This window comes from Balaenoptera physalus, assembly GCF_965194825.1.
Source record: "Balaenoptera physalus genome assembly, chromosome: 16".
NCBI classification, from domain to species: domain Eukaryota; kingdom Metazoa; phylum Chordata; class Mammalia; order Artiodactyla; family Balaenopteridae; genus Balaenoptera; species Balaenoptera physalus.
The window spans coordinates 92775536-92803001 of record NC_138898.1 but is presented as its reverse complement, the minus strand read 5'-3'; the positions used below and the strand labels follow the sequence as shown (position 1 = coordinate 92803001).

The 27466-nt window shown below is 59.6% G+C and overlaps 1 protein-coding gene and 1 long non-coding RNA gene across 2 annotated transcripts in view; both read left to right on the top strand.

The window, feature by feature from the left end:
* FAM20C (FAM20C golgi associated secretory pathway kinase) overlaps positions 1 to 26040 on the top strand; it is a 38272-nt gene extending 12232 nt beyond the window's left edge. The window contains exons 4-10 of the mRNA XM_082430765.1: positions 16897 to 16989; positions 17399 to 17514; positions 22878 to 23058; positions 23600 to 23709; positions 23853 to 23934; positions 24552 to 24611; positions 25174 to 26040. Of these exons, the coding sequence (XP_082286891.1) occupies positions 16897 to 16989; positions 17399 to 17514; positions 22878 to 23058; positions 23600 to 23709; positions 23853 to 23934; positions 24552 to 24611; positions 25174 to 25423 (892 nt within the window). The 3' untranslated portion in view covers positions 25424 to 26040. The remainder of the gene's footprint in view (positions 1 to 16896; positions 16990 to 17398; positions 17515 to 22877; positions 23059 to 23599; positions 23710 to 23852; positions 23935 to 24551; positions 24612 to 25173) is intronic.
* On the top strand, positions 6304 to 9276 carry LOC309645538. The gene is made up of 3 exons (XR_014254943.1): positions 6304 to 8607; positions 8702 to 8781; positions 9236 to 9276. It is a non-coding gene; the product is annotated as an uncharacterized lncRNA (long non-coding RNA).
* Positions 26041 to 27466: the final 1426 nt, after the last annotated feature.

The following is a 27466-nucleotide window of genomic DNA, read 5'->3' as shown; positions in this document are numbered from 1 at the left end:
AAGGAAGCTTCCAGGTGTGCACATAACACTAGCTGTGACCACCTCCTGGCAGAAATCTGCGTTCAGCCACCCCACTAACACTGAGCCCGGCCTGGCCTCCTGCCAGGCGCAGGGAATGCAGGCGTGACTCAGGCCCGGCACTGCTGCTCAGGGCGGGACGGAGAGCAGTGTGTCTGCCCCACTGCGCAGGGCCTGGTCCTCAGTTGGTGCTACACATACGTCTGCAGAACGAACTAGAGAACGAGCCACTGACGGCAGACGGGAGACTGAGGGCTGGTGAGCACTTGGGAGGCAGCTGGAAGGTTTCTCAGACGTGACCTCCAGCTGAGGCCTGAGCACAAGTGTGACGGTCAGGTGGACACCACCCCAGGCCAGAAGGCCAGCCTGGAGGAGGCGGCACATTCCAGGACCGGGTGGCTTCTACAGTCTGGAGCACCAGTGCTGTTGTGCAGAGGACTCCATCATGTGGCTGTTTATACTGAGGTTAATTTAAGTGAGATGAGGTTACAACCTAGTCTCTCGGTCACACCAGTCACACCTGAGGCATCAGTGGCTGCATGTAACTGGCGGTGCCGTGTTGGACACGCCCAGCATCACAGAAAGTTCTGGGGGACAGTTCTGTGTTTGAGCACAAAACTCGAGGGGAGACGAGTCCAGGCAGCTGGAGAGGGGCAGGGGCCAGACTCTGCAGGGCATCTGGGCCTGGATGTTTGGATTTTTTCCAGGAGAGTCAGTCAGCCACGTTATGCGGGGATGGAGGTGGGGAGGGTGGGAGGGCTTATCGGTTGTCAGATGAGAGGTGCTGGCGTCTGCGCCTGAGGAGGCGTGAGGATGGGGGATGAGCGTGGCTCTTAGAGACGCTTGGGAGAGGCAGACCCCCTGGGCACAGTGACGGGCGTGGTCGGGGCTGAGAGAGTGAAGGCTTCCGACCTAGGTGCCAGTGGCCTGCGGGGCCGTGTGTGTGTGTGGGGGGGCGGTCCAAGCAGGGAGCAGGTGCACGTGGAGGCGCCTAGAAGGTGAGGCCTAGCCATAGAGAGTATCCTTGCTGTGTGACCTTGCAACACTCCCTCCCCTCTCTGGGCCTCGGTTGCCTTACGCTGCACGAGGCTGGATTACAGGAGGCTTCGGGACCCTGCCCTTCTGAGACCTCTGTATCTCCGGTAAGGAAGACAGTAAGTTCAGCACCGGTGGGGCTCCAGGAGCCATTGCAGTCCCCTCCCCGAGTCAGTCCTTGCTCGTTGATTGTCTGGGTGTGCTGGAGTTTGCAATTTTGACTCGCAGACATTCGAGGGATGATGAATATTTGGTGCACTTGAACAGTGGCTATTTAGGGCACAGCAGCTGAACGCAGGCTGTAAACGGAGCTGCAGCCGTGCTTCTGCTCAGGTCACTTGCCAGCAGGCGACCCGTCGCTGCCCGTGGCCTGGCGAGGCTGCTTTAACGGTCCGTCTTCACCAAAACAGCTGGGCCGCCTCCTGAGCGTTTGGAATCCGGAGCTACAGCGCCCTCTGTGCTGTGTGTGTTTTGGGATCCAAAGCGTGTTCAGACGCAGGGAGGGAAGGAAAGCACCCCTGCCCCCGCGGTAGCTTTGAGGGGAAAATAATCCAGCAGCAGGACGACACCTGCAGTGCAGACGGGCCGGTCGGTCGCTGGTGCTACACAGACCCAGCCAGCATCGCTCGCAAAGCAGAAGAAAAGGAGAAAAACCCCGCGGGCCGGGCTCAGTGAGTCTGGAATGGGTCATTTCGAGTCTGGCTTACTGAGCACTTGTCATCCAGGGCTCAGGAGCTGTCGGGACAGTGGAAGGCGCCCCCAAAGAAGGCACCCCCCCAGCCTGGAGGCAGATGGGGCCGAGGTCGTGGGTGCAGGAAAGGGCGCCACGCCAGGCACAGTGCCTCTCGGACCCAGACAGGGAGGCCACTGTCACCCCGTAGACCTTGTTGTGGACAAGGAGACTGAAGCTCAGAGTGCCCGAGGGCCCCTAGGGGCACTGGCCAGCAGTAGATGTGGCTGGAGTGGCCACTGCACTGTCCCTACTCGCATCTCAAAGCAGTGGCCATCATCGTCTCTGATGTCATTAACGTGTGGGTTCATTTCTGGTTCCTTAATTCATAACAACAGTTGAGCTCTAAGCCTATGCGTCCACACTGTGTGAGTGTCCCGGGCTGCCGTCAGGAAGCATCACGACCTGGGCAGCTTAGAGAATCAGGAAGCTCTTCTTCCTCAGTTCCGGAGGCCGCAGCAGAAACCACAGTGTCGCAGGACCGCCTCCCCCGAAGGCTTCTGGAGGGTCCTTCCTGCCTCTTCCAGCTTCTGGGAGTGGCTGTCGATCCTTAGCGTTCTGTGGCTTGTGGCCAGGTCACTCCCTTTTCTGCCTCTGTTGTCACATGGCCTCTCCTGCGGGTCTGTGTCCAAATTCCCCTCTTCTTATAAGGACACCAGTCACTGGACTCAGGGCCACCCTGACCCACTATGACCTTTTCTGAATGAATCCCATCTGCCAAGTCCCTATTTCCAAATAAGGCCACAGTCACAGGTCCCCAGGGTTAGGACTTCAACATACCATTTTTGGGGGACACAATTCAACCCTTTCCAACGTCCAGGTAAGACTATATTCCGTGTATACCCACACCTCTTCCCAGTGCCTGGGTGACGAAGGTAGGAAAGAGTTTTCATCTTCACTGTTGACGGGTTCACCCGCCACCCCGCCTGCCTTGGTCTCCTCTGTATGTTGTATGAGGAGGGCCAGTTAGATAAAGGGCAAATATTATCAGTGCTGGTAAAATCCAATACAATTTTAGCTTTACCGACACTTGTAATTCCCCACTTTCCCACCTTCCTAAAATGTACGTTTCTGTTGAGTTGGAACATTCATATAGAAATGCACACAGATGGTAAGCGGATGTTTACAACACACGCCAGTAACCAGGTGACAAGGTAACCAACACCAGGTCAGGACCAACTGACAGCCCCCAGACCCCTGTGGCCCCTGCAGTTTCCTCCTCCCAGGGTGGCTCCTGCCCCCCGGTTCCCAGCGAGTGCATCCCCGCCCCCTGCCCCCGTCCATGCTGCCCGCGCGCCTGAGAGATGCCTCTCCCGTGGCCCGTTGTTCTCGTGGCCAAGCCACATTCGGTTGTGTGAAAACCTCCGGTTTCTTCTTCCTTCTCCTGTTGATGGACTTGTGGGCGGTTTCAGTGAAAGGATGTTGTCAGTGGAGCCGCCCTGCCCGCTCTCGTACTTCTGAGGGCTCATCTGGGGGCAGGGATGTGCCAGGAGCACAGTGCTGGGTGGCAGGGTTGGGCTCTGGTCAGCTTGGCTTCAGTAGCGCTGCTGTCCGGGGCAGCCATCCTGTGGTCTACACTCCAGCAGCTCATTCCCGGGCAGGGCGTGGTGCCCAGGCTGGACGCCAATGTCTGTGACGGCTGTACACAGAGCCTGGACAGGTCACGGGCCGTGAATGCCCTGTCCCTGTGGACCAGGCCAGGCCTAACCCCACGTCTGGCCCTTGGGGCCTCACTCCCTTTGTTTGCGGGCAGCAGCTCCCCTCTGTCCAGCTCTGGGCGCCTTGGTCTGGAGGGACAGCCGTGTGTGTGGCCTTGCGGGGGGAGGGGCCTGTGTCTGCACGTCCGACCGGGGGCTGCTGCCCGCCCTGCAGGGACACACGGCTGCCTCTGCCCACCACGCGCCCCTTGTTCGTGCCACGGCCTGGTCCCCCTGCGGCTGCCACGCTCGGCCGCAGCTCTGCCCCCCAGTGAAGCTGTTCCCACACCTGCCCAGGCTTGTTAGGGTTTGACAGCCTCCGCTCTGGCCGGCGAAGCCAGTAGCCCCTGTAGCTGACACGTCGCGTTTTACTTTTATCACCAGCTCTCCTTCAAGGAGGAGGAAATTGAGGCTCCGAGGGTTTAAAGGTGAATCGGGAGTGGGAGGCCGGCCAGGGCTTGGTTCCAGGCTCTCAGACGTCAGGTCCCAGGCCTGTCAGGCACCGTCAGGCCGGGGCTCGGCCGGCCGGGGACCCTGGACGCGGGGTCTCTGCTGGGCAGGCGCCATGCTGCCCACTCCTCCCGGAGGCGTTGCACGTGAAGAGGCTCTAAGTACCTGCACTACTTCTGCAAAGAACAGGGGTGTGTGTGTGTGTGTGTGTGTGTGTGTGTGTGTGTGTGTGTGCGCGCGTGTGTGTGTGCACGCACACATCTCCCGGAGAAACCATCCCTGAGCAGCTGTTTGGAGGCCCAGGAGTTCCTCGTAGCCGAGGTGCACGCACAGAGGCAGCTGCAGAAACACCTTCTGGCCAGCCAGCCTTTCTCCCCGCAGAAGCCAGAGCCGCCCCCCAACCCCAGCCTGGCCCGCCACGGGGCGGCGCAGGCCTGAGAACAGGAAGTGCTGGAGGGCAGGGCCTCCCCTGGTGATTTCGACCTCAGCCTGCTGAGCCCCGCTCAGGCCCCGGGCTGGGGCCCAGGGGCGTGAGCGGGCAGCCTCACTGAACTGCCTGCCCTTCAGGCCCCGCCAAGGGCCCCCAATGACCAGTGTGTCCAGCTGGGTGTGGCGCTCAGACGGGCGCCCTCTCGGCTGTCTTCCCAGTGCTTGCACTGCCTCTGGTTAGTGACACGGTGGTCCAGACCCGCTGCCGGGCCCTGAGCAGGCCCTGCCCCTTGCTGGGGCGCCTCCGCGCTAGGACCGCATCCAGCTGTCGTGAGCACCAGCCCAGGGGAGCCCACTCGCTACAACCTCGTGAGGTGAGCTTCTCCGGGGCCAACACAGGGCAGGAGTCGCAAGGGACTTGACTCTGTGAGGTTATCTGTCCCTGGAACAGTTGTCCGATGTGGGAGGCGACAGGAGGGGCTGGCTCTTCCCTGACACCTCCTCCTTCCCCCCTCCCTCCAGGGCTGGCAGGCAGAGGGGCTACGGTGGTGTTCTCCGTGGTCCCCACGTGGCCACCGCGTCGGTGGACCTGGGGCTCTGTGCCTCATTATCAAAGCATGAAACCATTGCACGCTATTTCCACTCATCACTTTTACGAGGAGAGGATTTAAAGAGGCTCCAATGAAATGCTGTGCTCCCCTGGCCGCCAGAGAGGGAGCCATGGCCACGCTTATACTGCAGCACAAGTGCTGCTACAGCCCTGCATGGTTAGCGGCCGTCCCAGATTAATGTGTAAAATGCAGTTTTGTTGTCCATGACCCTGTACTGCGTGTTGGTCTCCAGGACCAATTTATATATGAGTCAAACAGCGCCTCTCCTATATTTAATCTCTTTTGATGCTCCCGTCAGACATGCCGCATGGATCCTGTACAGCGGGGGCTGGGCTGTGAGCCGCAGAGCTGCCTCCTTTGCTGAGAGAGTCAGGTGCCACCTCCTGTGGGCCCTGAGCTCCCCTGGGCCTCGACGTCCTCGCCTGTAACAGGGGGCACACCAGGAACACAGCAGGGCAGCCAGGCTGGCTGTTTCCTCCCTGAGCCACTGTGGGATTTAAGTACAGATGGGGTCGCTGGGTCGTTCTGGAACTCTGCACCCCGCTGGCCTGGTCTCATCACCTCAGCTGGTCGCTGGCGCCCAGAGCCCCCTTCCTGCACTTACCTCAGGGGAGGGCCCCACCTCCGCTCCGTATCCGGGGCTGCCCAGTGCCCTGCAGTTTGTCCACAACCTCAGTTGACCCGCCGCCGAGCCCTGGGTGTGACCCATCTATGTCTCCAGTAAGCACAGGGCCTAGTGGACCCAGGGGAGCTTCGGGCTCCAAGCTCCTGCAGTTAACGCGTGCAGCCCAGCAGGGACGCCGTGCGGGGCTCCCACGGGCTCAGAGCAGCACCCGGTGTCTCCACGTGGCCCCTGCCTGAAGGAGCAGGACCTCTGAGGGCCGTCCTGGCCTCTGCGGGTGGTGCAAACAGAAAACGTCCAGAGCGGCAGCGCCCGGTGCGCCAGGCCCAGGAGGGCCTCCTCGGCCAGCACAGGCCCTGTGACGGGGTTGGGGGGGGTGGACGGGTCCCGCGGTTGACCTGTGAGGGTCTGAGCACGCAGGGGGCTCTCCAGCAGCTACTCCAGGTCCAGTCCTTGGTCTTTGGTGCATCTCCACGGCGCCCCCCCCGCCCCCACGCCACTGGGAGTGATGAACAGACACCAAGTCTCACGTGGTTGATCACCTTGCAGGCCCCCAGTTGTAGGGCACTTAGGTTGTCTCCAGTTTCATGGGTTACTTTTATAGTCAGAAAGCCGTGGACTTTATTAATTGAAAAACAAGTAACAACCCATCACAGGCTTTTGAGAGACTCTCCCGTGCTTGTCAGCAGCGGGGCGGAGCTGTTGGCCCAGTGGAGGCTCGGGGCAGAGCAGCCGGGACCCCGGCTGAGGCTGCACGGCCACCCTGGGCTCTCTGCCCGACGGCACCATCGGGAGCCAGCTGTCCACCTTCGAGATCCACCATCACTGAGAGTAAGTGTCTTGAGGAAACGAGAGGCCAGGAGAAGACTCTGGGGGACAGAGGGGCTCGCCTGAGATGTGGGGGGTTGTTGCCTGAGGAGCGTGGTGCCAGGCCTTGGGGAAGGGTCTCTGGAGAAGGGGCTTCTCCCGCTCCAATCCTTGCTTCGCTTCCAGGGTCCACTGCAAGCCTTCTCCCCGGGGTCCAAGCGTCCCCACGTCCCCACGTGGAGGACGTGGTTGCCCCCGACCAGCTGAGCTCTTAAGCCCCCAGGAAAGGCTGGCCTGGTGCTGCCCAGTCAGGGGCTCCCAAGGGTCCGAGGCAGGGGGACCTCGAGAACAGCACAGCACCACCGCCTCCCACGTGCCGTGGGCGCTGGCACACTTGAGCACTGGGAGGATTCTCTTAGTTGGTCCCCACTGCAGCCCCGGGGGCTCGCCATCCTCGCCCGTTCAGACAGGACCCAGAGGCTCGGGGAGGGAATGGCCGCCCGCAGAGCTGCGAGGCCAGCGTCGTGGCCAAGGGGACCGCCTGCCCCGGGCTCCTGGGTGGCTCCATGCGGCTGGCCTGGCCGTGATGCTGGGCCGCTACTGTCCATGGGCTCGAGTGGCCAGGGCACGGTCACTCCGGCTCCCCAAACACCCTGCTGTTTCACCGTCGGCCAAAACTGCCTGATTTGGGCAACCACGGGAGTTCACTGTCTTCGGCTGCTCCTGCAGCTGGGAATTCCTTTGCTTGACAAAATAAAAGAAAAAGGAAATTATTAACAATTCTATAACAGTAGCAGGGAAGCAGGCAGGGAAATGGGTAAATGGTAAGAAGTCAGTAAAACCTGCAGAGAGCGCAGTTCTGGCCCCCGCGCCCTGCTTTGCCCCCATCGAGCAGGTGGGGGGCTGTGCCGGCTCCCAGCGCCCCCAGCCTCGTCAGGACGCCCGCCCCAGCTGACCATGACAAATGTTTCCTTGGGAGCTTCTGGAAAAGATTATCCCCTTTGTTCAAATCAAAGCAAGCAAGTCATTTTTTTCCGCAAACATCCTCCTGAACGGCAGAGTGGAGATTCTCCCTGGTGTTAGGGTCTCTGGGGGCCGTCCCTGAGCTATCGTGAAAGGGGCAGAAGGTGAAAAGAAGGAAAGAAACTCTGGTCTTCATTCCCACATGCCAGAGAAGAAACCAAGTCGGGCATCTCAAGAGCAGTTTGATCAGCTGGTTGTTTTTTACACCGTAAAAGGAAATTTCGCAGACCTGACATCTCCTTAAAAAGCCTCGAAAGTAAGCTGGAATCGACCCCTATGCTCGGGATTGAGTTTGTTTTTCGTTCAGCAGGAAAAACAACATCACAGCAGTAGCCTTGGTGCTAAATATTTAATACATGGTTTAGTAGATTTGAGCATCTTGTTTTACCTTGAATAAAAAGATGAGTGACGGAGGCTTAAATACAGAAAGAAGAACTAGGGGCCTGTGTTCATGGTTGCCAGGGACAGAGCATTCATTTCCACTCTAATTTCATTCCTTAGTCACGTCCCCAAATTCCGGATGAGCTGGCAGAAAAGTATTTAAAACACAGTAGATCTTAAACTTTCAAGCAAACTCTTTCCCCCCCGCCCCGACCCTTTGCTTTGGAACGCAAGTCTGAGTCACTGCAATTATTTTTAAATGGAAACGACTTCAGACTTTCTTTGCAGTTACAGATCTTTGAATTGTTTTTAAATTGGTTTTCATGAAATTGACCATAAGAAGTTTGAGTCTCTTCTGAGTTAATTTTTCCACCCAACCATAAGTGAGCAACTTGTCCCCTGTGTCCTACTTTGAACAGCTGTCGCTGTGTCTCTTGGAGACCCAAGGGGAGGGGGATCAGCGGGTGTGAAGGCCCCTCGTGATCACCTGATGGCGGCAAATCGCTGACTGGTCCTGATGCTCTGGCTGTGGCTCACGGTGTGGCCGGTCGGGGCATGGGCAGGTCTGTGGGCGAGTAACAAGTTGCTGGGGGAACCCCTCCTTGAGTGTGGTCATTATGAGGCCTATAGCCTTCAGGGAAATCCTCCCCCAAAAGAAAATAGGTTGGTAGGAGTGAACAACAGGTGCTGGAGGTTCTGAATAGGAAGAGAGCGTACTTTACCAAACAGATCCCCACCCCCGCAGGGGCCAGGACAAGCGTTGCCAAAACTGGCAGGAGATACTGACGGGAAGGTCTCGCCGAGGTAACTGCCAGGGAGCGGCCTCCTCTCCCTTCCAGAACGTCTACCAGCCGAAAACCTGACATTAAACAGCTTAATATATCTCCTTAATGACAAGGTGCTCGCTGTCTGCCGTGTGCGTGATGGGAAGATTGTCCGAGACAGAAGGGCTGATTTCTGCCTCCTTGCCTGCGCCGGGTGAGTCCGGATCCACTGCGTGTTTTGGAGGAACGAGCAAGTGTCTGTCTCCTCGGGTGTTTTGCCCCTGAGGTTGGCCTGGGGGCGGGAGCCAGAGCCTCGTACCCACGGTGGCCTCTGCCCCCGGGACATCAGGCCACCTGGTTAGGACAAGGGTCTTTGCAGAAGTGATAGAGTCAGGATCTTGGGGTGAGGTGGTCACCTTGGACTCCTGGATGGGCCCGAAATGCAGTCACGTGTGTCCTTGGTTTGGACACAGAGAAACCAGAGGAGGGATGTGGTGATGGAGGCAGAGCTGGGGCCAAGGAAGCTGGAAGAGGCTGGAGGGACCCCCACCCCCGGAGCCCCTGGGGGGAGTGAGACCCGCCCACGCCCTGATTTTGGATCCTAGTCCTCAGAACCGTGAGGGATGAACTCCTGTTGTGTGAAGCACGTCTGTGGTCATCTGCTACAGTGGCTGCAGGACACCCATCCACGTGCCTCCTGGGCCCCCAGGTCCTGGAACTAGGAGGAGCCATCCCAGGAGGCGGTGGGGATACAGACGCCGCCAGGCTCTCCGGTCCACGTGCCTCGCCCGGCTTTGCCGCTTCCCAGCGGGTGACCCGGCTACAGTGCCTCACCTGTGAGGTGGGTCTAGTCACACTGCCTGCCTTCCAGAGTCCTGACCTGCGTGCGTCACTGTGGGTGGAACACTGACAGCAGAGCCGGGTGCTAGAAAGTTCTACGGGAGGGTTTGCTGTCATCGGTAGCTTACTGAATAATGGATAGAAGAGGGTCAGAGGAGGCTGGGTGCACGGGGACCCAGGGTCGGACCCTTGGGAGCACCGCCATCTGTCTGTGGGCGTCTCCAGGGCCGAGCGGGTACCTGCAGTGACACCTGAAGGTGTGCCTTTCGCGATTCTCACGTGGCCTTGGAAGTGCCCTTGTTCTTTCTGCCTCTGTCTTGCTGGGTCTGGGATGCCGGTCCTTCTTCATGACACACAAAAGGTGTATGCATGGCCCACCTCTCTCTGGACCTCAGTTTCCCATCTGGGCTCAGGGATCTCGGGGGCCCTTAGCTCTGACGAGGACACGGAAAAGCCTTGTGACAGCTGTGTGTGCCCTGGGCAAATTGCACAGTTGCCCTTTTTCCAAAGTTTCACCCGACGGTTTGCTGTTCTCTCTCCTGGCTCCCGCATCCCCATTCAGCTGGCCTTGGCTCGCCGTGTGCAGCTCGGCAAGTCCGTCTCTGCACACGTTGGTGGGGCAGCCAGCAGCAGGGGGTATGGCGGGGCTCTGCTCCCCTGGCGGCGTCACCCCGAGCCGTCTTACCTGCCCCACTTCACAGAGGCACCAAGGGCGCACCTGCTCCGTCGGCCTGGAGAGGGTGGCAGGCCTGTGTGAGCAGACCCTTCCCCGCCAGCTGTCCTCCCCAGGTGTCCAGTGGAGAGAATATGGCCCAGCCCACTCCCCAGCCCAGTCCCCCCATCTCAATCCAGGGGTCCCCTTGGACTAAAGCAGGGCCTTGGACCCCAGCGCTGGGCCCTGTATCGGGACCCCTCTGTTTGTGAGCTGAAACCTCTCACTGGCTGTGTAGAGGTCTGTAGGACGTCTGTAGGACGGGGACACTTCACAGGGGTCGTGAGGACCCAGGGAGTGAACGCACGGAAAGCGCGTAGCAAGGCACTCAGCTCAGAGTAAGAGCCGGAAAAATGTTGGCTTTTACTCCTTCATGGGTTTTGGTCATAAGCTGCCAATTTACTCTGTTTTTAATCAGAGCAAGTTTTCTGTTTTCCCACAAGTTAAAGAACGCTGAGATGTTGACAGTAGCAGTGAGACCAGCGGGGGGGCTGTTGGTCTATGGGAGGGCATGAGGGTCTGACAGCTGTTAAGAGGGGTGCAGCGGTGCAGACCTGCTGGGGGCTGGGCCAAGCGTCTGGCAGGAACTGGACACGCTGGTGGGCCCTTCCTCCCACCAGGAGCCAGGACCTTTCTTGGGGACGTGGGGGCGGTTCTTGCAGCCGCACCTCTGGGGCTGCAGCCCCTTGTCCCCTGTGAGCCTAGGCACCTGACCTGGCGGCCGGCAGCCAGCGTCCTCCGGCCTCGCTGTGCGCAGAGGTGGTTCTGATCCCAGAGGAAACGCAGGCTTTCGAGACCCACGCCCGGAGCCATGTCTGACCTTGGGAGCTAAAGAAAGAGCCTAGGACTGGGTCAGACACCCGGGTCCTGACCCAGGGCCGGCCATTTCCAGCCGTGTGATTCTGCAGACGTCGCTCCCCCTTTCCCAACCTCAGACGTCTGTGTCATTAAAACAGGGGCAAAGATCAGAGCCTTGAGGGGCGCCCCAAGGACAAATCGTGCAGCCCAGGGAGGGCACATGATGCGCGTTGAATTCTGCCCCCTCGGCTTATGTGAAAACAGAGGTACTTCTCTCAAAACATTCTGCGTCACTTCTTAAAAGTGTAGTGCATTTCAGCGTGACCAGATCTGGAGGAAACAGACGGAATTTCACAACCTCTCCAAGGTTGCTAAATCACTGTGTCCTTTGTGCTGCTTTGGTGTTGCCAAAGATTCCATACGCCTTTCCTGTTGCTGCGGTAAAAAATTACCACAAATTTAGTGGCTTAAAGCAACACAAGCTTGGTCTCTTATGGTTCTGGAGGTCCGAAATCTAAAATGGATCTGTGGGCTGTGGGCTTCTGGAGGCTCTGGAGTTGGCTTCCTGCCGAGGAATGCAGGCGCCTCTAGAAGCTAAAAAGGAAACAGATTCCCCCCCAGAGCCTCCATCTTCGGGGCCACCAGTGTAGCCTCTTCTGCCTTCAGATCTCCCTGTGCTTCCCTCTTATAAGGACCCTTTTGATGACATAGGGTCCATGCAGATAATCCAGGATAATCTCCTCATCTCAAGATCCTTAACTAAATCACATCTGCAAAGTTCCTCTTGCCATTTAAAGTACCCGTATTCACAGATTCTGGGGATTTAGATCACAGATTTCCTGGGAGAGGTCAACATAGCAGTCATTCTCACTTTAGTGTGAATAACCACAATCAGGTAGTGTTGTGCTTCCTTCCGAGCTAAGGGAAGTCCCTCTAAAGGAAGGCGGTTTGGGTGTGGTCAGCTCTGGAGAGGGAGGAGAGAGGGACATGCAGGAGGCCCTTAGAACTGGTCCCAAGCAGCCTCTCACTAGGGTTTAGCGGGTCTGGGCTTTGAGGGTATCAGGGACCACCCTCCAGTGCCTGCTTTCTGGTGGCCTTGGGGCTCCATCTGACTCTCTGAGCCAGGCGGAGTGTGAAGTTCCAGGGCCTTCCTGAGAGGAGGAGTGAACCCGAACCTTCCTCGGACCCTGGCCCTTCCCACTTCCACCAGTTTCTACCTTTCTTCCCTTTTTAACCCCAGTTGCCGTTGCCAAAGCCATCTTTCACTTCAACAGGCACCTAATCCGTGGTTTGCCTCATTCCTCAGCTGCTGTTTGACCAGGAAGTCAGCCTTAACACCTTTTCATTTTCCTGCCTTGCAGTCCCGAGGCCAGGGTGCCCCACTGAGCTCCGAGGCAGCGGGAGGGGGCCTCCAGGTGCCGGCTGCTCCACGTGTGAGGGCAGTGGGCCCCGGGAGGCTCCTCCCGTGAGGTCTCAGTGTATCCCAGGGGAGGGGCTGCCACCGGCCTTGCTCCCTCTCAGTCAGTGTGGGAGGGCCGTGACTCCTGGACTCCAGGTGCCGTTCCGGGAAGCGCTGGTCCCTGGCCCCTGGGTTCCCCACCCCTCGTCAGGGCGAGCCCTGGGTGCTCAGCCAACTCCAGAGGGTCCGATAGCATCTCCTTTTCGCATCTCCATGCCCCCCTCCCAGGAAGAAGCCTGGGGCGGGCCACACCCCACACCTGCCCTCCTGCACCTGAGCGCACCTTCCGCCGGGACACCTGGAGGAAGAAGAGGCTGCCAGGTGACCCGGTTCAGCCAAGTCCAGTCTCCTGCCTGGTGCTTTGGGTTCAGTAGTTTTCCAAAGTACCTGCTGTTGCCCAGTGCAGCCCAGGAAGCGGCAGGAAGGTGGCCGGCCCCCCATGGAGGGGCTCATGGTCCACCTTCTCCCTACTCAGTGCAAGGAAAGAAGTCCCAGCCTCCCCAGTGGGACCGGTGTCCCTGGCCCCTGGCATCCCACAGACGCTCCCAGGTTGTCCCTTGCTCAGCACCTGGGCCCTAAGGTGTGCCAGCGTCCTCCCCACGGCAGATAAACAGAACTCTGAGACTCCCTGAGTTGTCCCAGGCGTGAACTGGCTGGTAAGGACCTCCGCCAGGAGGTAAGCAGAGCTGCCTTCCTGTGAATGGCCCGGGGACGGAGGTCACCAGAAAACCCCAAGGCGGGAGATGGGAAGGAACCAGGAACTGTTCTGGAACCTGGTCACAGTGCCTTCAGGAAGTGGCTGCTTTTCCCAGAGCAGCAGGGCTCAGAGCCACCTGCATTCCACGTGTGTGACCTGCTCAGAGGGGTGGGCCAGGGTGAGGGAGAGGGAACAAAGGCCAAAGCACTGGTGATGGTGATGATGGCCTGGCCGAGAAAGTGGAGGAAGGAAGGTCCACTGGGAGGGCAGGCAGAGCCCTGTTGGGTCAGGGGAGCCATGAGCTAAGTGGAGAGGCAGAGCCTGGGAGACAGAGGGCAGAGAAGGACCCAGGCCCCACCTTCCACCCAGTGAGGATATACGGGCAGACAGAGGGACGGTCAGAGGGAGCAGAGAGGCCTCAGAAAGGCCGTCCGCTAGATCTGCGCTGTCCAGGACAGTAGCCACCAGCCACGTGTGCCTGTTAATGTGCAAGTTAATTAAAATAAAATGTGAAAGTCGGGTCCTGTGTCCAACATCTGGGTGTGCCTGTGAGGTATAGAGCATGTCCATCGCCGAGGAAAGTCCTGCTGGGCTGGGGAGGGCAGTGCAGACCACACCGAGAAGCAGAGTCAGTGACCCGGAGCCCCCGGGTGGGGCGAGGATGGCTGATCCCCTGACAGCACAGGCGAGAGCTGTGCTGCCAGCCCCGGGCATGGCTCCGGGGCCTCTGAGGGCCCACAGCTTCGTACATTTTTGTAGGGTTCTCTTTGAGGGGCTCTGCCCCAGGAGCTGGTGGTGAGTTGTGATGTATTTTCCAACGAAAATAATTCTTAATTCCACGACAGACTGAAAAAATAAAAGGCCAGGGACGTATCGGGTGGGATTTGCAGGCTGTGCAATTGGGAGACGCTGCCTTGAGGGGAGGGCTGTTCTGGGGTCTGCAGGGAAGAAATCTGGCTTAAATCTGCAGCAGACCTTTTCCACTTAAAACGTCAAAGTCCGTAGAACCAGTGTTGTGTAGACAGTGCTTGGCTCGACCAGGGATTCTCAGTTGAGCCAACCACCACCTTCAATCTCAGAAATACCCAGCCCTCCAGCCGTTGCAGACCCAGGGTATGGGCGGCTTCCAGTGAGGGAGGCTCACATATTTAATTCGACCCACAGTGTTTTTTAAAAAAGGAAATTTACTTGCCGGCATTTAAAAGCCAGGAGATTCCACCAGGAAGCCGGGACTTGGTTTCCTTGATGTCTCAGGAGCCCTGGCCAGCGCGGCCTTCCCTTCTCCCGGGCGCCGAGCAGTCCCCGCCCTGGGTGCCAGCCCCCTGCAGGGTCTGCGACTGGGAAGTGCACGCCAGCCATCTCCAGCTCAGCCGGGTGACTAGGTGGCCTGTGCCTCGGTCACCAGCGGCCATCTGCAGGGTATCCCTAAGTGGCTCACGAAGGGACTGGTGCAAGGCCAGGGTTGTCCCCAGCCAGAGTCCTGCCCAGGCCAGAGTTACACCGGCTGGAACTGTGAACGCTGGTCTGTTCGCAGAGCCACAAGCTGGTTCCTGGAAAGGCTGATTCAGGTGACGTTTGGGGAAGCACGGGGAAAGGGGCGCGTCCCGTCAGGAGCTCTGAGAGCACAGGGAGCGAGGGACCCCCCCAGTGGACGTGCAGCCCGCTGGACTGAGGCCTGGGTCTGGTCCTCCCCGCGTGGCCTCAGTTTCCTGAGGGTGGCTCTCCAGTACTCAGTACCTGTGCGTGTGCGAGTGTGTTTAGCAGTGACGTCGGCTGGCAGTTGGGTCCAGATGCTCGGGGTCGGGGGGGGGTCTCTGGCCAACTCGAGCTGCATTTTGGAGAGTAAGGACTCAGGGAAGACAGGCTGGGAGAGTTACCTGGGGAAACGTGGTGAGTCTCCTGTCGCTGGCGCATTCAGGCCCATACTGGACAGCCTCCGCCTTGAGTGGGAGGTGTGGGCCGGATCATGTGAGGCCCTTGACTCTCTGTGTTTCCCAGCTCAGGGAAGATCGCTGGCATTTGGTAAATTCTTATGAGGTTGAGGGTTGGGTTTCCTCCCTGGTGCCGCCAGGTGGCCACCTGGGGAAATTGTCCCTGGCAGTGGAGGCAGGGCACGGAACGGACCTGGATCTCATGCAGGGAGCGTGTTTGCTCCCGGATGACTTTGGACAGTGGGCACACGTCCCAAAATGTGAGGTCAAACACTGGCCCTCACGGTGTTTGCCCCCAGGCGCCTGCTAAGCACTGATGTTTACAGGGTGACGTCCACCCTTCAGCAGAGCCCTGCACGTGGCCTCCTGCCCCTTGGCCGGGCGGAGGGGCTATCTGCCGCTCACGGTGGGGCCCGGCACGTTAGAGCCGACAGGCTCCTGGCGCTCCTTAGTCCTCACATCCTGGGGAGACGTGGAGTCTGGGGAGGGCCAGGCGGTGCCCCCCTGCCCACACACACTGCGACGGGGGCGGCCAGTGCAGCGCAGGGCTTCCCGGAGGTGGTGTGGGGCGGAGCACACGGCTGTCTGCTCACCAGCCTGGGAGGGGAGGGACCAGCGGTGGCCGTGCTCACCGTGGCGCCGTGGAAGGCTTGTGAAGGAGCTGCCTCGGGCGGCGGGGGGACGTGCGCTGAGAGCTTAGCCAGCAGCCCTCACAGTGCAGAGCGTGGTGCTGTGCTGCGAACCCCGTGGGCGAGGCTGCAGCGCTGCTGAGCCTTCACGGTGCTCACGTGCGCTCCAGCGGGGCCGTTACCCAGACTCCGAACTCCTTTGATTGAGGACTTCTTTTGTGCTGGGCGCCTGCGGGCCTGGTGGGGTGGGACACACATTTGGGAACGCCGACTGAGCCGCTGGGAGACATGGAGGGAAGGTTTTTCCAGGGAGATGGAACAGCGGAGCGGAGGCCTCAGAGCAGAGGCCCAGGAGACAGTGTGGTGACCTCACCTCCACTCAGGGACATGGTAAGACCCAGGGCAGGGGCGGAGGCAGGCCACTCGTCTTGAATGCCAGGGTGCCCTGGGGACACGGACAGCGGTCACCTCGTGGGCTTCAGAGACGGGTCCTGCAGTCCTCGTGCCTCCTGCACACCCCCGGGGAGCCCTCTGTCCAGGCAGCGGCCGGGCAGCGAGAGCAGGTTGGGGTCAGTTTGCACAACCTGACCCGGGCCCCGGCTCACACCTGGGAAGTCTCTTGCTCAGGGCGGGTCCTCTGCTGCCTGGCCACCCTCGCCAGCAGCCTCTCCTGAGAAATCTGCGTTTGGTGGCCTGGATGGTGGGCGGTGGTGGGGGGTGTTGATCATCATTTAATGACCAGCCCCTGTGGTTATTAAAGCCTGATGGGCAGAGTCTGCCTGTTTCCACAGTGCAGACACTTCTAGGCTTCAGGCTCCCAGCATGAGGTCGCAGAGGTGGGCTGGGAACAGGTGTCCCAGCACGGGTTTCCACCTGCAGACAAGAGGAGCAGCCTCAGCTCAGGAAATAGCTGGGACATCGTGAGATCTAAGTGGTTATTCTTAAATGCAACTTATTTAGCTGTAGGTTTAATTTTTTTTTTTTTTTTTTTTTTGGCCGTGCCACACAGCTTGTGGGATCTTACTTCCCCAACCAGGGATTGAACCCGCACCCTCGGCAGTGAAAGCTTGGAGTCCCAACCATTGGACCACCTGGGAATTCCCTATATAATTTAATTTTTAACGATGACTACATCTAACGACTTGTTCCCAGAATCCTTGGGAATTTGACAGTCAGCTCCCCGGAGTTGGTACAAGCCCCACGCCCCCTTCCACTGGGAGGATTTCCCTTTGATAAACTCCTGTTTTGTTCCATTTTCTCCAGGCAAACGAGGGAGCAGGAGACACCCCCTGACTTCTTCTATTTCTCCGATTACGAGAGGCACAACGCAGAGATCGCTGCCTTCCACCTGGACAGGTGAGCCCTCCCGCCGGCACCCTCATGGCATTGTCACCCCATGGCCGTGCCCTGCTGTGTGCCTGGCCGACAGGAGTTGCCCAGGTGACCCAGGGTAGAGAGCCGGCCGTCAGGAATAAAGGAGAGAAAAGAGGAGACTCACAGGGCATCAGCCTCTCTGGCAAGACCGAAGGTCATGAGTCTCACAAAACTGGGCTCCTTCCCTCCATGATCACCTGTCTCAGGGCAGCTCTGCCAGCAGAACGCAAATTCCTTCTGGCCTCACAGGCCCCTTGCTGCTGGGGAGGAAGGTAGGCAGCCAACGTCAGGGGTCTGGGACTAACGGAGGAGAGTGAGGTGTCCACTCAGCTCCGGTGGGAGCGGCTGGAGGGTACGGAGGTGAGGACTCCTTTTCCTGTCCTTCTGCCAGGATCCTGGACTTCCGCCGGGTCCCTCCCGTGGCCGGCAGGATGGTCAACATGACCAAGGAGATCCGGGACGTCACGCGGGACAAGAAGCTGTGGAGAACCTTCTTCATCTCCCCAGGTAACCTGACTCCCCAGGTAACCTGACTCCCCAGGTAACCTCATTCCCCAGGTCACCTGCCCCTGCACCACGTGCAGCGCTGGCTTCAGCTGCTGTGTTCCGAGTCACCGCGTGCCGCACACCCTAAGTCTAAAAGTTGCCAGAAGGGTCTTGATCATTCCTGACTCCGCCCCCTGGGCTGGCATAGGTGCTGTTTCTACCAAAGGCAAAAGGATATCCGCAGCCTCTTGGGGGGTGTCCTGCAGGTGGTCCAGCGAGAGGGGAACTCCGTTCTTTGGACTCCCCCAGATTTAAAACATCCCGGAAAGGCCCTCCCACAGTGGCAAGTGCCGGCGGGGAGCAGCGACTTCACCTGGTCCCCTGGAGGGTTGGCCCTGGTTCCGCTCGCACTCGGGTACCCTGCACGCTCCATGTACCATGAGGTGCTGACGTTTATGAAAACCTCCAAGACTTCATATTATAAACCTTAAATGCACACATAAACGTAAGTCACGCTCTGCTGAGTTACCTGCCCCAGCCTGTGCAGATGTGGCACTTGGGGCTCCACGATCCGCCCGTCCCTTTCCCAAGCACTTCCTTTGCGCCAGGCCCTGCGCTGAGCTGCCCCAGGCGCCCACACTCACTAGGCTTGAGCCGTGGGGAACTCTCTTGTATTTCATCTTGGAACATTTTGAGTTGTCCCAGTGACGCCGGCAAAGCAGAGTGGAGTGGCCCAGCTGGGACACCAAGATCCACGGAGAGTGGACCTCGCCCCCCGCGCCCCTACAGGAATGCCTCGGCCGTGCCTGGCACCCACCCCAGTTAGTACATGCCGACAGAAGCCACACGAGGCCCTGGATTGTCTGTGTCTGAGGACCTGCTGGCGAATAAAAGCCCGGCCCAGAAGCTCCTTTCTCATAGATTGATGTTCGGATTGACACACTCGGCACGCTTCCTGGCTGCATTCCTAAATTCATCAGAATTGAGGCCCACACGTCCTTAATTTCATGAAGCCCCATCCTTGTCATCCAGTGCCCACCGAGAGCCTCGACTGGTTCCTCCTCTCAGCGCCCATAAAGAGAGGAAAGTAGGGCAGAAACCCACCCACCCGCCCGAGGCAGGAGGGTTTTCATTCCCTTTTGCGTCAGTGTCTCACCCGTGTGACCAGAAAGCAAAGGGCAAGGTGAGAGCCTTTGTGTCGGGAGGGGTCTCTGAGGGCTTTCCGGTCGCCTTGCCTGTGCCCGAGCTGCGTGGATGGGTGGGACAGGCCTGTCTGGGGGCGTGTGCCCCTGCCTCCGTCATGGCACAGGTGGGAGGGTTCAGGTGACGCAGCCACAGCGGCAGGAGCCCCAGCCTCGCCGAGCACGGCACCGGCGTGGGATTCCTCGCTCAGGCCCTGGGGTGGCCCGTCGTTTCCACATCCCCATTTTTAAATGGCTTAACTGACGTTTGGAGTCTGAACTATCCCCATGGTCGAGATGGTGACCGTGTCTGTCCCCCAGAGTCCCCTCCCGCCCCTGCGTCCCCCAGATGGCCTGGGACCCACTTTCTATCTGTGTTGCTTCTGCCAATGGAGGGTGGGTGGCGTTGGGCATGTTCTTTGTCTTTCCCTCGACATGGTTATTTTGAGAGTCACCCACACTTTTGCCTGTCCCCACATTTTCTCTTTCATTTCTGAGCTCTGTCCCGACAGTTGAGGGCCCTGAGCAGAAGGGATGATATAACTTGCCACAAGGAGAGGGAGGGATTGAAGTTTGAAATCTCGAGAAAGGGACACAAATCAAGGGGTTTCTGTGCTGGATTTCACTTCCTCTGGGGCAGAGGGGCCTCCAAGCTGATGCCCGCGCCGTGTTCTCCTGGGGAAAGGCAGCCTTGGCCTGGGCTTTGAGTGGGGACTCCTTTCTACAACCAGAAGATGGAGTCAGTCGTTAGCGTAAGCAGATGAGCTGAGATGCGGGAGTCCCACCCTGTCCTCCGCACGGATCGTGACTCTTGGTGTCCCTGGTTGTCCCCGCGTACACGGCCTGATGCCGACAGCCTTCCTCACCCTGAGCAGAGCCGTCACTCTGCGGTCGCTCCCGACAGCTGGACCCACTCAGGTTCCCAGCTCCCAGCTGCTCTCCCAGGCCCCGCGGGTTTATCCGAGAATCCTGCTTGGCGCCCGAGCTCCCGCCTGGGTCGCGCTCCTGAACCCTCTCCTCGGAGCAGCTTGGCCTGCCACTCCTGACACCATCCGCTCTGACCAGACTGTTTCTGTTCCCACCGCCCCTGCTCTGTCAGCCAGATTTCTTCCTGAAAGCCCTGCGAAAGGTTTGGTTTTCTCTTAAGCAGCAGGATAACAGGAAACAGCTTTGATCTCATTTTGGAAAATGAAATCTGTTGGGATTCATTTGGACCACTTTGGCTCTGCTTGCACTTCTGCACCCATCGGAGGCCAAAATCGCCACAGATGCCGAGCTTCCCTGGAGACTTTAATCCACTCCAACTTCCTTCCGCCTCCAGGGGCCTGAGTGGAGGGCAGGGAGCCCGAGGGGGTGAGAGGTGGAGGCGGCCCTCCTGCCAGTGGGCCCAGGGCAGCAGTGAGTGGCCGGAGGTGCAGGGCTATGTTGGGCTGTGGGACAGCTGAGTGCCTGCCACTGTGGGGCTGTGCGGAGGCCAGCAGCTGGAGCCCACGTCTTCTACGGAACATGTTTCTTGTGCTTTCCCGGCAGATTTCTATGGACGTGCCTCATATCCCGAGCTCAGCCCGCGTCCTCCTGTGCAAATCTGTGGGCTTCTACAGGGGCCCCGTGTGAACCCCCCAGAAGCCTCTCCTGCCCCCTCCCAGCCACTCAGCCCCACTTTTAAATCGGCTCTTTTCCTGCCATGTCGGCCGCTGTCTGGCTGGGTGGTCACTGGGCCTCTGTCCACACACTGTGGTCAGTGTCCAGAGTCCCACTGAGGGCCAGAGGGGTTTCCAGAACTGCACCCGGGCATCCTCAGGCCCCTCCCCAGAAGCCCTGCCCCATATGACATCTTGGCAACCTCCAGCCGGCAAACCCCTGAAACATTCAGAGAAGGGCGTGCCTGGACCCTCCGGGACCCTCAGGCTGGCGGGTGTTGGGACCTCCTGATCCTCTCCGAGACGAGGCTCCCTGCCCAGGCAGCGCATCTCATCCCAGTCCTCTGGGGGCTGGAGCAGGCAGGCCCTCCTGGTGACCTGGCCCCGGCCACCCCGAGCTGTCTGTCTTGAGTGTCATTATTAAGATGAGCCAGGACTACCTCCTCAAGCCCCCTTCTCTCCACGTGCAGGGCGCTGCCGTGACCGGCCCCTCACTCCTCCCTCGGGTCACAAGTTTAACACTCAGCCTCAAAACTGCTGCAGTCCCCGTTCAGAGGAGACCGAGGCACAGAGAGGTGAAGGGCCTCCCCCGAGGCTGCACAGCTGAGAAGCGAGAGGCTATGGGCTATCGGAGCCCCACCCTGGACGTCCCTTTAGAGACTGGATTTGGGTCTCTGATGAGGAAGAGGCCGTGGGCCCAAGGGACTGCCTCTCTTTTCACATGAATCCATCTAAAGCCAGCTTAGGCTATTAGAGGGACAAATTCCAGGGCTCAGGAAAGTATTTTCCTCCTGAAAATGGGCTGAGATTGAACTGTGTCTACACAGACGAGATCTCAGGCTGATCTTCCTTTGATCGCCCGACAGTCATGACTCTGCAGCAGCTGCGAGACCCTGAGGTGGGGGACGCAGGGGGTGTGTGGGAGCTGGCTCCCATCCCCGTGTCCTGACCTGGCTGAGACTCTTGAGTGTTCAGAGGAACCGCCAAGCCTGTGCTTCCATTCCAAGGGGTGTGACTGCTGCCTGTAGCCAGAGAAGGTCACAAGTGTCACTCGGGCAGGATGTGCAGCAGGAGGGGGGACCCCTGGCCTGGAAACCAGCCGTTCGCACAGGGAAGGGGGCTTGCAGTGGTGCCTGGGGCTCTGGCCCTGTATTTCTGCACACCCCAGTCTCGGGGTGTGTTTCCCCAGCAAAGGAAGGAAGTGATTGACCCTGAGAACATGGTTCCGTTGGTAAATGCACGGACAGACCCGCCACGCCCAGCACTGAGGCGTGGCTGCGGCCTGCTCCCCGCCCAGTGCTCCTCAAATCACGCTTCTTTGTGGGGATATAACCCGCACGTCGTAAACCCAACACCTGAAGTGTGCCGTTCAGTGCTTTCTAGTACGTTCTCAGTGCTGTGCAAGTCGCTGCTCTCTGAGTCCAGGACATTTGCTCACCCCAAGAGAAACCCCGTCCCTATTCAAAGTCACCCCCGCTCTGCCCTGGCAGCCGCCAGTGTTTCCGCGTGGATTTGCCTGTTCCCAGTGTTGCACGTAAGCGGTGCCTGGCTTCAGCCACTGGGCATAATGCTCATGGTTCATCTACGTGGTAGCAGGTGTTACACTTCACTCCTTTTGTGGTTTAATATTGTTACATTTTATGGATGAACCACACTGTGTTGATCTGCCCATCCCTTGACGAGCATGTGGGCTGGTTCCACTCTGACTGCCGGAATGGCCTGCTGTGAACACCTGTGTGCAAGTGTCTGTGTGGATGTGTGTCTTCATTCCTCTCGGGCGTGTGCCTGGGAGTGGGATGGCCGGGTCACGTGGTAGCTCTGTGTCCAACTTTCTGACTGTTTTTCGCAGCAGCTGCACCATTTGACATTCCCACCAGCACTGTGTTAAGGATCCAATTTCTCCACACCCTCAACACACTAGTTATTATCTGTTCTTTTGATCAAAACTATCCTACTGGTTGAGAAATTGTGGATTGGATTTGCATTTCCCTGGTAACTAACGGTGTCGAGCATCTTTTCGTGTCCTTGTTGACCATTTCTATATTTTCTTTGGAGAAATACCCTTTGAACTCCTTTGCCCATTTATTGATTGGGTTGTTCATCTTTTCGTTACTGAGACGTAGGAGCTCTTTATTGATTGGGTTGTTCATCTTTTCGTTACTGAGACGTAGGAGCCCTTCTGTGTGCAAATACTGGATGCTTACGGTTTGCGAGCATCTCCCCCGCCCCCCCGGCTGAGTCTCACTGTTTTTTCTTGGTATGAGGGCCTTTTTCAAGCCACTGGACAGAATCTCCACAGACTCCAGACTTAGTTTCGAGGGTGCCGAGAAAGAGCTCAGGTTCAGATCCGAGCTCTAAGTCCCGAGCTGTGTGGCCCCGTGGTCTGTGATGCGGGGTTGGAGCAGGCGGCTGAGGTCAAGCGTGAGAGTGTGGGTGAGCCCTGCCCAGGGGAGGGACGAGTCGGATGTGGTGCAGACACGCTGGCCCAGGACGGGTGCCCGGGAGGGGCCGCACGGGGACGCTGCCCGAGGGGCCCCGCTGACGGCGTGTCCCCCACCCACAGCCAACAACATCTGCTTCTACGGGGAGTGTTCCTACTACTGCTCCACGGAGCATGCCCTGTGCGGGAAGCCAGACCAGATCGAGGGCTCGCTGGCTGCCTTTCTGCCTGACCTGTCCCTGGCCAAGAGGAAGACCTGGCGGAACCCCTGGCGACGCTCATACCACAAGCGCAAGAAGGCAGAGTGAGTCGGGGGCACGTTGGGCCGGGGACTCCAGGATCCTGACTCCCTGGGATCTCCAGAGGGCTGGCTTCTGCCCGACCTGCAGCAGGGAACAAGCTCGGTGTGAGGAGCGGCGGGGCCAAGTGTGTGGGAGCAGATGCTCAGATGGGCCCCTCGCTTGGGAACTGGGTACTCACTGGCCACTGGGATCTCTCCGTGTTAGGACGAGGCTTCAGACCCCTGCTCTTCTCGCAAGAGAGACACAGTCCCTCCAGCCACGGAGACGTCCTTGCAAGTGTGCTGTCCAGCCCCCCCCCAAATACGTGGCCTCCGCGTGGTGTGGCTCCATCACCTCCCAGCCCCGTGCTCCTGTTAATGCAGCCTCAGCCCACCGCTGGCGGGTGTCATCTGCAGACACTTTGTTCTGCGGTGACACCTTTTCTCACCCGGTCCCTCTTGCTGCCCCGTGAACCCGGTGTACCGAGCCGGGCGGCCCCAGAGGCTGGTTGGGTCCTCCTTGTCTACAGAGGAGCCTGCGCCTCTCATGCCGGCTCCCCTGCAGGTGGGAAGTAGACCCTGACTACTGCGAGGAGGTGAAGCAGACGCCGCCCTACGACAGCAGCCACCGCATCCTGGACGTCATGGACATGACCATCTTCGACTTCCTCATGGGTACGTCCGGGGCCACCGGCCTGCCCTAGAGCCAGCCACCGCGGTCCTGCTCGTACCCGGTTCCCCCGGCTTGGAGGCCAGACGGGGGAGGGAGGGGACGCTTCTGAGCTGCACACAGGCTCCCAGCAGGCTTGTCCCTACAGGCAACATGGACCGCCATCACTACGAGACCTTCGAGAAGTTTGGGAACAAGACGTTTATCATCCACTTGGACAATGGGAGAGGGTGAGTCCTTCCAGACGCAGGGAAGGGCTGGCCGTGTCCCCACCCAGGCCTGGGGGAGCAGGCGCTCCGTGGGGAGGGACGGCACAGCCCCAAAGGCCCCCCTATGTGACACAGGGTTCTGGCCAGGACTCCTGTGAGCCTGTGAGCTGGGGAGACTGAGGCCTGGAGTGGGTGTGTGTGCAGGGGACAGGCCACTCCAGTGGTCAGAGCTGCAAGTTCTCAGATGCCTCAGGGGAATCAGCTCTGGGCACCTAGGCAGTTACGTCTGTGGGTCACTCGTTCCCAGCTGTAAAAGATGCCCCTGCAGCTAGACCCTAGGCTGACCCGCCCTCGAGCCTTCTCCACTCAGCCTGCCCAGGACCTCTCGCTTTTGAACTTCTGCTCAGTCCAGTGGCCAGAAGGTCAGGCTGCTTTCAGGCACCTGCCTCGTCCCAGGCCCTGCACCTGGGGCTGGACAGCAGGGGCCAGGCCGCACTGCCAGGCCCCCACAGACCCCGCAGCCTGGCAGGGCCCACGCGGGTACCGCCTGCTCTGATGCTCCTGTCCCCGTGCTTGGGCTCTGCGCACGGTGTCCCCCTGCAAGCGGCCTCTCCACAGCTCTGCTCTTCTTCCCGCAGGTTTGGAAAATACTCCCATGATGAGCTTTCCATCCTGGTGCCTTTACAGCAGTGCTGCAGGTGCGGCTCTGCCCCTCCCCGAGGGCCCCACCCCTGGGCTGGCCCTGTCACTGCGCAGGAGGCCAGAGGCTGCCGCGGCCGCAGATGAGGCCAAGCCTTCCCGTCCCCACCCCGGCAGTTCCCAGAGCTCCTCCCAGGACCCAGCTCCTTGTCACCGTAGTAGCCCACCTTGCAGAGGAAGACACCGAAGCCCCGGGCTCCCACTCTGCCACCCTTCTCGGGGCTCCCAACCCAGCCCCTCCTTTAGCAGATGGGGAAACAGGCTGTGGGGCTAAACACCTGCTCGGCTCCGGGGCAGCTCCGTGTCGCCCGGCCCAGACAACGAGCAAGCCAAGCCGGGGCTGCCTCCCTCCCCCCAACCATCTGCCGGGAATAACGGGGGCCCGTTGGACACCGCTGGGCCCACACGGGCCCCTCTTGGAGGCAGGACCCTCACCGCGTGCTTCTGAGAGGCCGGGGCTGGAGTGGGCCAGGGGCCGAGCCGGCGCCCCTGCTCGGGGCAGCTGCAGCTGACGGCCAGGCTCCTCCTCCCGGTGCCGGCCTGACGTCGTTCTCCCTGCAGGATCAGGAGGTCCACGTACCTGCGGCTGCAGCTCCTGGCTAAGGAGGAGCACAAGCTGAGTCTGCTGATGGCCGAGTCCCTGCGCGGGGACCGCGTGGCCCCCGTCCTGTACCAGCCGCACCTGGAGGCTCTGGACCGGCGGCTGCGCGTCGTGCTGCAGGCGGTCAGGGACTGCGTGGAGAAGGACGGCCTGCACAACGTCGTGGAGGACGACCTAAGCCCCGAACACAGAGCCTCTGCCAGGAGGTAGTGACCGCGAGCCGTGGCCAGGCCAGCTGCCGGGCACACGGGCCAGCGCAGGAGCTGACGGGCTGCCCGGGGACGCGTGCTCCTCACTTTGCAGACCAGGGCGGGCCGGCGGGAGCACGCTGCCCCCGTGGACAGCGGCGGCCTGGCGGTGGGCCACCACCCTTTCGTATGGAAAGGAAGTCTTTATTTACTATTTTGTATTTATACCTGGTGTAAATGTACATAAATAGAGACATCTCTGCAGACCCCGACCACCCAGCAAATCCCACGGAGGGCCGCCCAGCAGGGCCAGGTGCTCCTGCGAAGGGCTCCCACTCTGGACCGAACGTACAGTAAAAACTCTCCTCGCTCCCCGGGGCTGAGAGTTGTCTGGGGCTGCAGGAGGCTCCTGAGGCTGTCACGGACTCACGTCGACCGATGAACACCACGGAGGCGTTGGGCGACGTGAAGGACCCATTTCCTGGCTGCCCAGGCTGTCTTCACAGCACCTTCTGACTTGCTTCGGAAGCCTGTGCACGTGTGTGACATGGTCATGTGGCCGGGCAGCTGGTTACTTTCACGGCATTTTCGTGGAATAGTTTGCAATGTGGTAAAAGTGCAATAAAGATTCAGCAAGTGTGTGCTGGGGCCTCGCTGGGGTCTGGGTCCCTCACTCCGTGGTGCTCAGCTGCCTGCCCACCCGCCCTCCAAAAGAGTGAGTCCTAGAACCAGGTGTGGCCCAGTGTCCAGGCTGGAAGGAGGGGCTTGGGGTGGCGGGGACAGCCTGTCCCGCTCTTGGTGCGGCTGCTCCCAGGGAGCTGAGTGGAGATCCCTGAAGTCACACGTGGGCCCCAGAGTCTCTACAGGCCTGGCATCACGTGGGCACCGTGTTTACCCAGCAGGAGCCAGGACAGTGGTGGCTGGACTGGCCACGGGGACGGCGAGGGAGGGGCTGAGCCAAGGGTGGCCTGAGAGAGCCAGTCCCCCAACGCCCTGCTGGAGGGAGGGGACACTGGCCGCCTCCCAGCCCGAAGGCTGGGGCGTGTGGGCGGGGCCCAACCCTGGAGGGAGCCTGCAGGACGGCGAGGACTCACGTGAACCTCAGTTCATGGAGCAGAGAAATCACAGCCCCTGTGCCTTTTACGAGAGGTTCCCTCACCTGCCACCCCACAGATCTCCCCACGCGCACAGGAGGGGAGGCCATGTGGGGTGCGGGGAGGACACAGCCGCCTGCAAGCCGGGAGAGAGGCCTCACCAGAAACAACCCCAGAACAGAGAGAAGAGTCTGTGTTTCAGCTGCGCCGTCTGTGGTGTCCTGGTACGGCACCCAGGGCATGATCAGAAATACACATGTGGTCTTTGTCCCCCATTGCTGACACAGAGCTTCTCAGCCCCTCAGAATTCCCGGAGCTAAAGACAAAAGAAGAAGGGTGTGGGGGAAGCCAGTTATGGGGGTGACGAAGAAGAACAGAAATGAGGGTGTGGTGGTCACGTGGATTTAAATCTGTGCTTCTCCCCAGTAAGAGCCTCTCCTGATGCAGAGTCACCCCCGTTCAGGTACAGAGAGAGAGACACTCACAGAGGGAGATTTCCTTAACCACGCGAACGTCCCTCCCAGAAGGGCAATTTCTGCGCCATTGTTTCTCAAAATAATCAGCTCAGAATAATGGTTATGCCAAAGAGGCACACGTTAGGTGACATCTGCTACCCCTCAAAGGCCAAGCAGTGTCACAAAGGAGGTTCTGAGCTCTGCAGAGCTGCCCAAGGGGCCCAGAGCTGGACAGCAGTTAAAGCCATGGAGACAGGTTCGTTCAGCAGCATTGCAGCGGGGACAAACAAAGGCCTCAGTGCAGAACTGGCTCAATTCCCAGTGCAGCCTGGAAGGTAGGGATTGACAGCCAAGGAGCAGGGGAGGTGGGGGATGGGAAATCACTGCATCAGGGGTTCTGGCTAAACCAGGATTCTCGGTGATGGCGGGCCAGGGGTCTCTCGTCCAACTGAGTTAACAGGATTCTCGCTACAATTGGCTGATGCAAAGCCAGACACGGGAGTCGAGGCCTTGCTG